At 39.8% G+C, this 10,879-nt stretch overlaps 2 protein-coding genes across 3 annotated transcripts in view; one reads left to right on the top strand and one right to left on the bottom strand.

Annotated features, from left to right (window-relative positions):
• si:zfos-943e10.1 (GRAM domain-containing protein 2B) overlaps nucleotides 1-1,592 on the bottom strand; it is an 11,126-nt gene extending 9,534 nt beyond the window's left edge. For both annotated transcript variants that reach the window (XM_035653077.1, XM_035653076.1), the window contains exon 1: nucleotides 1,419-1,592. In XM_035653077.1, coding sequence (XP_035508970.1) covers nucleotides 1,419-1,510 — 92 coding nt within the window. In that variant the 5' untranslated portion in view covers nucleotides 1,511-1,592. The remainder of the gene's footprint in view (nucleotides 1-1,418) is intronic.
• Nucleotides 1,593-6,350: 4,758 nt separating this feature from the next.
• The window catches only part of gipc3 (GIPC PDZ domain containing family, member 3), an 11,604-nt gene continuing 7,075 nt past the window's right edge, over nucleotides 6,351-10,879 (top strand). Inside the window, exons 1-2 of the mRNA XM_035653614.1 lie at nucleotides 6,351-6,803; nucleotides 7,745-7,851. Of these exons, the coding sequence (XP_035509507.1) occupies nucleotides 6,490-6,803; nucleotides 7,745-7,851 (421 nt within the window). The 5' untranslated portion in view covers nucleotides 6,351-6,489. The remainder of the gene's footprint in view (nucleotides 6,804-7,744; nucleotides 7,852-10,879) is intronic.

The raw sequence follows: 10,879 nt of genomic DNA, 5'->3' as shown, positions 1-10,879 counted from the left end.
TGTGTGTGTGTGTGTTGTGGAAACAGAATCAGCCCACATACCATAATACAGACACACCATAGCTATACTGATAACCAGAAGGCCAAGTCTGATTGGCAGGGCTCTTGTACGCCAGCAAATGGCTATCTATGGAGAGAAAGTGAAAGGCAAAGCTCAGAGGACGCAGAGTACTGACAGTGGGAAACAGGGAGCATTTATATAACACCATGTACCACCTGTGGTGGACTCCTGGGAGCTAAAAATAGGCTTTTCTGGGAAAACATAGACTTGCTTATACCATGTGTGATATGTGTGTGCGTTTCCTTGGGGGTACACAGAAACACAACATATGTATGTTTAAAAGAGTGCGAGTGGATGTGCGGTTGTGCATAAATTTGCCTCTGCCAGGCTGGTCTGATTTCGATCTCAACAAGGCTGGATCATCCATGATCAGGACGGAGGGACAAAAAGGGATGCCAGTGTGACCCACATAGGTCAGTGGATGAAGTCATGGCTTCAGTGCAGCAGGCTCAGGCGAGATTAAGAACCAACCAGATCTGGACCTTTATGCCACTACCACATGTGATGCTGTTTATTTACTCGGCCTGGAATCGTACTAGACACTAAACAGCAGGCACGTAACAGCACTTCATGGGGGCAATGTGGGATAACCATTGTGTTCTTGGAAATTGTTTAAAAAGAAAAACAAACAAATGACAACACATGAAACCCCATGCACTGTCTGTCCAGACATCTCACAGAAAAAGCCTGACATGAAACTAGACTTGACAATCCTTATCCATGAACATAACTCCCACATATACGAACATCACTCTGCTCACAAATAATGACATTTTACCAGTGAGAAGCATTTAAGTCAGTGTCTGTCTGTCAAGCTGGTCTTTAAACATGTTATATCCCGTGCTTAGGTCACCAATAGGTCAAGCAATGAGCAAGCTAAGCCAACAACGTTAAGCGTATACTAAACCACAGTGCATCTTCTCCAGTATTGTTCGTGCTAATGTACACTAAATATGGCAAGGATACTCACAACTGTTTTTTTTTTTTTTTTTTACTTCGGAAGCCAAAAATTAGTGTTTTACTGTTTAATGTCAGTGCCATTTAGTGACTGATAAGAGTAACCGGTTGTATGACTGGAACAGGCGGATGAATAGCAAGCTAGCATCATCTACCCACTGACTCAAAGACGTTATTTCCCCCTTAACGTTACTACATTTCAGCTGAAAACTATTCCTTTAAAAGATACCACCTGATTTTGAGCTAAGCAGTACATTAAAGATGAAATAAAATTAAAAAAAACAGCCCAATCTTATCGGACTGATTGTTGTCATCAAAGGACAGCTACCCGTTAGCATCCACCCTGTGGATGTTGCTCCCCGGCAGATAGCGGCTCTGCTCGCCACATTCATTCCGCTCACCTCTCCTTCATGAAGTGCTTGATTCTGACTATGGCCTTCTCGTCGATCTTCCTGAGGAAGGTTTTCAATCGCTCCCTCTTGTTTTCAAGCATTCTTCCCTCAGCCAGTGGTCGTCGGTTCGTGTAGAAACGACGCTCCACACCAAACTCCGCCGTTCTTGTTTAGCTTCTGCTTTTTTTTTTTTTCTCTCCTCCTTCTCACTTCATCTACGGCTGATTAAGATAATGAGCTTAAATCGGACCAAGTCAGCCGACCAATCAGCGTCGGCGACAACTTGGGAAAAAACGGTCATGTCAGACCGAGCCACCAATCAGAACGGGGGTAGTTGGCCTGCGCAGACCGCCCATTACCTTATATGGTATCCGGGAAGTCCCTTTCTTGAGATGTGTGAAAGGCATACAGCCTGTGTTTTTATTGTGTCAGTGTCCTTTTAATCAATAATTAACATGTGGAAATAGCATTTCACGTGTGAACAACATGGGGAATACACATTGTGCTGCCACAGTGCCACATCACACTACACTTACTCTTACAGAGAAATGGGCTGTTCTTGTAGGCCCTCCAGCAGGGTGGGGCCGTACTGTTAACATACAGCTCTACATACCATAAACAGAAAGCTGAATTTTATTGTGTGAAGGTAAACCTATTTCCCAAATATAATGCTATAACATAATAGTTCTAATTGTAACATAGCATAGCATAGTAAAACCTGTATACTTGATAAATAAATGTTATATTTAGGCTTTTAAATAACAATAAAAAACAATTTTAATTTAAAAAGGGCAGTTGCGGAACACGTATTTTGGTTTGATGAACTACAAAAGCTGACCGAACCCACTAAGTTAAATAAAAGTGACATTACCCCATGAATCATAATGAGCTGGAAAACAAATGAGCCTGTTCTTATGAAGGGAAGTGGAGGCCAGTGAATCAGAAGGCTAGTCAATTGCTCAGTTCGTGGCTTCTATTCTACTGCCAAGGCATGAAACACTTTATCCCTGCACTGTGCATGCAGCTAATGAAGGGCCAAGTCTCTCACCTCCCCCCGTGCTGGAGAAAACGGCAACAACTGCAACAACAAATGGCAGAGTCACACACCTACTGTGCAATCAACAGACCAAGGCCATAAGGCTAAAGTTTATTAAGTCACATTGTAGTCACATTGGATGACTGCGGGTTACTTGTGACTACCTTAAGTGTTTAAAAAAAACTTAATGTGTTTCAGAAGGGTGGTGTATTGAGACAATCTTTTTATGTTAGAGCAATTATTTGAGGTGTCCATGAGCAAGTTTTGTGAGGGTTCTCTGTAGACAACGCTGAACCCTATAAAAAGTACATATTAGATCATGGCATTGCTGGTAGAGAAAGATGTTTTTGATATTTTTTTGGGCTGAAATTTAGATGAAGATTGAAGTTTCGTACTCTGAATATTTATGTTTTTAATTTTTTAATTTTAGGACTGGCATTGTTAGAGAAAGTGACTATATTACTCAGTTATAATTATTGTCTCAAAATTTGTCTTGACATCATTTATACGTCATTACATCATGACAAATCAGTGAATAACCCTTTAAAACACAGTTCACCCTGATTACAACACAGCTTTCTCATGAGTATTTCACAACTCTATTGATAGAGACCTTGAACACATAAAAAGGAGAAACCAATCATTGTCAGATAGCCGTTATACACAAATCTCAGCATTGAAAGCCTCTTTTTTTTCCCTCACCAGGCAGCTCAGGCATCGCCACGCCACCAGGAACAGAAGAGGCAGTGTGCTGCCACATGACACAGCAAACACACCACCCTCACACAATCTGGCCTACACCAGCCAGCCCCCGGCCTTCCCTTCCGTCTCCTCTGCCAGAAAACAAAGCAGAAAGTGAGAAGGAAATCACGCTTCATAAGGAAGTATGTGATGTAACGAGGGGGTGCTGATGGAGCGTAGGCAATAACAGGCTTTTCTGTGTTGATTCATCAGTGTGACAGTTGGTTCAGTAATTGGGCAACGTGGGGAACTACACAAGAACCACCCACAATAGACCCATCTTCATACTATGTTTGTTATTTAATTAATTCCACATTTGTTTGGGAACATCAACCATGACCGGTATCATGACCTTGAGGCCCTTTCATGTAGAGAGGCACTATGTGTCTGGGAGATGTGAAATTAACATGAAAATCACATTCTCTGTAATAGACCATAACTGCTGAATCAGAAGTGTATTTCCAAATGTAAAAACAGAACTAAACTAAAAAGAAATGAGGAGACAGAATAAAATAAACATGTGTATTCATCACAGTAAATGCTTTTAGTCTTACAAACTACAATGGCTGAGAAGCTTGCAAAAACCTTATCCAGAGCCAGTGTTTGGTTTGTCTGGACTACTGTAGAAACATGGCAGTTCAAGATGGTGGTCTCTGTGGATTCAACTCATTCTAAGGTAACGAAAACGCATTCATTCTTATTTCCAGGTGATTATACATGAACATGAATATTATATTCCATTTCTGCCATTTGATACACACTGGACCTTTGAGACCACACATTTAGCTAAGATTAACAGTCTGAGTCATGAAACTGGAATTACTGCCTCTTGATCTAGTCAATATTTGTAAATGACTTTAACATTATTGTGAAAAAAACACACCACCTGCTCAGAGCCAATGAGCTTAGAGTCACATAAGAAGGGCATATTTAAAATATGCTTTGGCAAACAACTTATTTTAGCTTTCATTTAGTGACTGTTATTATTTCCTTTTGTACTTCTCTAATCACCGCAGAGTCAGGAAGTTTGACAGACTGTTGCTGTTATGAATCTGGCATAATGTTTGCATGTAAAGTTGCATCTACAAAATTTGCAAGCAAAGCCTCTGCCTTCAATCTTACAGAATCAGTAGCTGCAAATTATATAAAAAGAAGGGTATACCCGTTGAAAAGTATTGGTGTAACGTTGTAAACAAATACAATTTCAACTATTGAAGAAAATGCAGAACAGGGCTTGCACCCTTCAGAAACAACTGTGAGCTTAATCAACTTTTGTCCCTTTATGAACTGGTGAACAATGAAGACCTTGAGGTTAAGATCTTGGTGGGATGATGTCCTTCTGAAGTGGGCAACAGCCACTTCGGAAAACACTAACATTAAATGATCCTCTCCTTCTCAGCCAGTGTGTTATCTCTGATTGATGTTATCAGACATATCACATGTGTCTCTTCAGGAAGAGAAAGTAGGATGTTTTTTGCTTAGAGGACTGCCTATTAGCTGTTGCCAGAGAGATCCTCATTATCAGCTGCAGGAGTAAACACTGACCTTGGGAGGCTAGCAATACCTTGGCCTGGAAAACCGAGGCTATGACGCACAGACAGCTGCAGCCATGCACATTACAGCACAGGTGTGTAGGAATGCTTATGCAGCAGGATAAAACAGCACATCACAGGCTGTACCCCTACTGTACAAAGATGGATTGTAATTAATTATTTATTTTGGCTTAATATTATACATAAACACGGTATAGATATCAATAAAGCATTACATTATGGCAGCATGCATTGGCAAATGTGACAAATGGGAAAGAATTTAAATCAGTCAGCTATTTGAGCATCTCAACCTCAGAAATCTTGGATATGGACATTGGTTTAAGTACATACCATACATACCTGTACTGGAAAGAATCTTTGTCTGAAGGGAATAATAATGGGATCACAATGCTGGTGACACATTCCCAGCTGGCATTTTAAAATGTGATTTCTGTGGAATTTCCAGATCCAGAGAGAGAGAGAGAGAGAGATAGATAGCTCTTTGTGTCCTCACATGAAAGCTTCCTTGATTTGCACATGAGTAACGCATCACATGGGACATATTGCGACAAATAAAATTATTATGGCCAACGCCATAATATGTTTGTCCCATCATGGTGGGACAAACATATTCAAATTATGGCTTTTCAGCGTCTGGGTGTTTACCCACTATTTACAAGAAAAACAGACTGTTAGCAAAACATTTTTGTGTCATCGATTGGTTCGTCAAGTCACCCGTTAAAGTTTCGGGTTGGTTGATGGGTGGAAATCCCCTTACGAAGCTAGCTATGTCTCTTGTCTGTATCTTTCTCACATACAGGATATAGAAAAAAATGTTTGTCTCATCATACATTATACAGTACCACAGCACTTTTTACATTATTTGTCACAAGTATATTAGGCATTTTGTACCAAGTCTTGTTCTTATACATACGAGGAAGATACACAATTTATTGCAAAGCATCCATTGTACAAGTTCATTCATAAGATATCTTGTATTATTTATGATTATTTTAAGGGTTTTTCTGTTATGTGTACACACATTTGGGTACGCTAAGGTAGGAAACTGACATTTCAATACCTTGCCAGTATAAAAAGGACTAAATACCTACGTGAATTAAACATCTCTTTATGTCATCTTCTGTATCTGTGGGCTGTCTGTGAGGTCAGAAAGGTCAGTGCATCACAAGGATTCACCCCAGCAACAGCCAATTTCATTCAATGAGGGCAGCGAAGGGGGGGGGGGCACTTACTCCCTACCCAATGATATCATCTTACCTGTAACACTGGCACATTGTCTGTGGCCATCTTACGACTGTCCCACTTTAGAAATCATTTTGCAGCTATGCATTTTCACACTTCACGGGATGTTCATACATTCAGGGTCGTGTGTGCAACATGTCTCGCAGCCTGACTGATATGGGGGATTAGAGTCTTAGTCATGTGCGTGTAGATGAAGAAGCCTTTACCTTATGTGTTTTGTTTGTGTTCTCTATGCGTGAGCTGCCAGAGGCTCAGGTGTAACACATACAATCCCCAACCCAAAGGGTGTTGGGTTTCTACCCTGCAGGGTCTGGCTGGCCTCTTCCAGCTACTGTTACAAGGCTACTCTCATCACTAATTCATCTGCGCTCTTTACCCCAAAGCTCTGGGTGGCTGGTTGGCTGGGTGGTTGGCTGGCTAAGCGGGGGGAAGGACAGAGTTTCTCTCTTTGCCAGAGCAGCGCATCAACAGGCCTCTCAGAAGTGGACCATACCTGAGCTGGGGCCCGATGCAGAACGGGGAGGCTATGAGCCCGCAGGACTCCAAGGCAGCAGGGGCTGAGGCCATGGACGAGCAGAAGGCCCAGAACCAGAGCCAGAATCAAGGGTGTATGGAGCCCACAGCGCCTCCGCTTCCTCCTCCTTCACCACCACCATCAGGGCCACCAGAATACCCAAGACCTAGGCTCATCTTCCACACCCAGCTGGCTCACGGGAGTCCCACAGGCCGCATCCACGGATTCACAAACGTGAAGGAGCTGTACGCCAAGATTGCTGAAGTGTTCCACATCTCCCCCTCAGAGGTACAAAGCAAACCCAGAATGTAAACAGTATTAGGAGAATTAGTTACATTTCCAGCTTTGTGGAAAATGATTTAAAAATGATTTCTAAAAATGATATTGTTCCTTTCTTGCATGTGTGATCTGACAGGCCAGCTGCAAATAGGTGTTGGGTTTCTATTCTAGGCTTTTTTTCCATGATGCACTACACAAGATCATTTGGCGTCACTACTGTCTGCCATACTTTGTACTCGTCTGGGCCTTGACCAGGATCAATAATGGAAACCAATAACCAGATAATGTTATGTAGTCAGTACAAATAACTCAACAAGTTACATTAACGGAAGAGACTTTTGAGCAAAACAAAACGAGGTGATGAGAAGTTTTCTTTGAAAGGTAAATAACAAAGTAGGGTAAAATAACAGAGGATAGGTGCTTAGTTACTGTAAACTGGTGCAAAAATCCTCAAGATTTCAACCCGTTTTAACAATTACAGAGAATTACTGTACATATTTAGAATTACAATTACTGTACTAATTTATTGGAAACAGTTTTCATAGTCTGACCAGTACTAGTGAGCTGACCTTTTTGTGTTCCCATTTGAAATACTTCAACAAGTAACATTACCCTCAATATTTACTCAAATGCTGTGTAAGTGTAGCAGAAAATGGAAGCAAATGAGTGTCATTTCACACAGCCTGCAGTTGTACAATTGCATCCACATAGGCTATTTATTTATTTATTTACAAATTCACACATTAGACACATGCACACATTTTCTTTTCACATGCACACAAAAGGTGATATATAACTGCAGGCCATGGAATTATTTGTGAACATCATTTCACAAGCTCAAACTATTAATGACCCTTATTTCTTTCCATAGTGGGGGAGTAAATGTGTGGTTTGAAGTCAGGTTACAGAAGGCAGCTGCTCACAAAGCCAGAATCTTTAAAAAGAGATCTAGTCACTAAACCTTTACTAGGTCAGGGCAAGCCAAACCACTGGGCAGCCTGATACTGCTCTCAACACTCAACCACACCACCAGCACAACCAAAGGCCACAGTCTGTCCAACCCTAACTCCCATGCAGGTGTCACAGAAATACTGCACTCAATGGCTACACTTCCTTTTTCGATTTCAGAAAAGCATTTATATGACATTTATCAACAGCAACTAAAAGTAGATTCAGTGGTAGAGTGATCAAATGAATGTGTAGGAGTATATTGATAGTTGAGTTGAGTCTGTAGCAGGGCTTTAGGTGTAAGCAACCGATTTTCTGTCTTGTGCTTGTACACATCTTGTCTGCAGAAATTGGTTCACTGCACTAAACTGAGGTGAATAAAATCATTGAGCATATATTCACAACTAGTATAACAGTATTTCTTTGATGATTGTTAAAAAAATGATGTTAATTGTTTGTGCAGTTCAATATTACACTACAACCATAAACTGTGAAGAGTTTAACTTCTATAAAATAAAATAAAAAAGGATGGCCGGCATGTATTCTGCTGTTTTTCGGCATTCTCTGGTATATTATGGTATCACATGATCATCAACAGAACAATAAATATTCGACATTGGACTTATCTAATACTTATCACTAGCATTATGAAGGCCACCATGAAGGCTTTTCCTATCACTGCCTGTTGGACATAAACCGCTGGAGATGAAGGGATATAGACCTATGTACATTTCATTGGAACTAACCCTGATGATCTTATCAGGCAACTACTAGTCATGATTGTGAAAAATCTGTTGGCCTGTTTATTTATGTAACATAAGATTAAATTCGTTAATGCTGAATGTCTATTTTAGGAAGAAACTGCCAACCAGTGTTCAAATTACACTGTGGCTTTTGGGGGAGCCATAATTTTTGGGCAGAGGGGTGGGAGGGTACTGCCATGAAAAATATACAATCAATTTATGTCAATTCACACAGAGAATATTTAACAAAGAAACAGAAAATTGCTTCACCGTCGCAATGTCTTTTTAAATTACTCTCCACTGCAAAACAATAAAATGCCAATGCTCCGTGGACAGACAACGGTTGTGTTACTTTATTAAACAGACCAGGACTAAGTTGAATCCTATGACAATTATGAACATTCCCACAGCCTCCAATGTTCATCTTACGAAAAAACTAAGATAACTTTTCCAACAGGTACTCTAAATACAACAAAGTATAAATTTATACAGAACAAAAAAACAGTAGAACCAAAAATTACAATATTTTAGAGCATCCATACATTTTTCAAATGAGGCTTTCTAGGGACCTCATGACTCTTTCTGGGGAGTTGAGCCCCCTGCTCCCCCTTATTTGGAACAATGCTGCCAACTGAGATTATTGCACTACAATAATGGGTACACTTACACTCCTGACCAATCACCGATTTTTTTGACATCTTTTAATATGACGCTTCCACTGAAAACATTTATCTTACAACCCAGAATCACTTATGATGAGTACAACAGTGGTAGTATTTGATATTATTAGATTACCACAGGGCAGCATGGTTGGTTAGGGTTAGGGTTCTTTCTATTTACACACAGCAAGGATATCCTGTCCTGTGTCTGCTAGCTGTGTGCGGTCTTGTGTGGAGTTTGTGTGTCCTGTGTATGTAACTCTCAGGAGCTATTGTCCATTTGAATTAGAAACTCCTCCCTCCATTAGAAACTAGAAATTCCTGTTAATGTGTTTGTCTTGTTATGTATGTTAGCCATGTGGTAGCTTGGCTCAGCTGTCCAGGGCATACGTTGCCCAGCGTGTGCTGGGATAATCTCCAGTGATCCTGAAAGAATAAGCAGTTTAGATAACGGTCGGATAGATGACTATTAATAGTAAACAATGCAATTGTTGGGTCCTTACGTTGCAAGACATACATAACAATAAGTAATAATTATAAATCTCTCAGACTTTGAGCCTTTTAAGTTTGTGTGTTGCTTTTTAGTTCATACGAAGACTAATACAAAGACTAGAAGTATAAATAACTGGAGGGTTTCCTTGGGTTTTTCTGGTCTCTAATTCTGTGCTGTTTTGTTCCAAAATCATATATTATTTCATTATTATTTGATTTAACAACCTGTATATCTACACAACCTTGAACTGCAGTCAGATTTCTAGTTACAAAACTTTCTATGAGAAATATCAGGCAACAGGGTAGTGATAGTGAGAAGATCAGCAGTTTCCTTGACCTTCTGTGGCAGCGTAAAGTTACAGTACAGCTTGATGCCAAAGAAGACCTTGAACTGCAGTCAATATATTTCCTTTGCAAAGAGAATTACTCTGAGCAATATCTAACAGGAAGTAATTCAATTGAGATAACAGTTCCCAGGTTATCTTGAATTATATTATGGAAGTGAAAGTTAAACTTTAACTTCAGGTTTCAGAAGATATGGGGAGATTTGGCAAAAACAAAAGCTATTTTAAAAACAAAGACAATTATAGTTATAAACTATAAATACATTAGGATAAAATAGTGTAGCCCAGAGTTTGAAGAGATGTTATGAGAAAGTCACATGTTCATATCAAATTTGCAAATGTTGTTCTATGCTTTAATACATGGCTGAAAAGTTCTTCTTCCAAAAAAAAAAGTGTAGATTTACTATTATCCACTTAATATTGTTTTATGACACACTCTTAATTCAATTACTAACCTCTGAAAACAAGCATGACTCCTAAAACAAACAGAAAAAATGTCTAATCAAGTTGTCTGTGTGCATTTTTAATATTAAATATATATATACATAAGGCTCTCTATGAGTTCTATGAGTTAACACATGCATGGCTCATAACAAAATGGCCACAATAGCAAAATCAAATAGTTTGACTCTATCGCCCTCTGCTGTTTAATCTCTATACAGCACATTTGGAGAAACTTGCTTTGAAATGATGTAATATAACAGGAGTAGGAAAATGAAACACCAGGGAATGCCACAGAAACTATAATCACATGCCTTGTAAATTACAAGGAAATTTCATTTGTTTTATAAAAAGTCATTTGCTACGTACCTTGTCCAGTAGGCGACTGCGGTCAAGCCAGCCGTGACTCCGATCTCCGTGGTCAAATCAGCCGCACTTAAATTTCGAGTGTACAAGTATTCTCAGCATTATGGTAAAT

The sequence above is a fragment of the Morone saxatilis genome, unplaced genomic scaffold (assembly GCF_004916995.1).
Source record: "Morone saxatilis isolate NCDOM2014 unplaced genomic scaffold, NCSU_SB_2.0 Contig12, whole genome shotgun sequence".
NCBI classification, from domain to species: Eukaryota; Metazoa; Chordata; class Actinopteri; family Moronidae; genus Morone; species Morone saxatilis.
The sequence above is the reverse complement of the archived record's forward strand: the minus strand, read 5'-3'. Positions and strand labels throughout refer to the sequence as shown.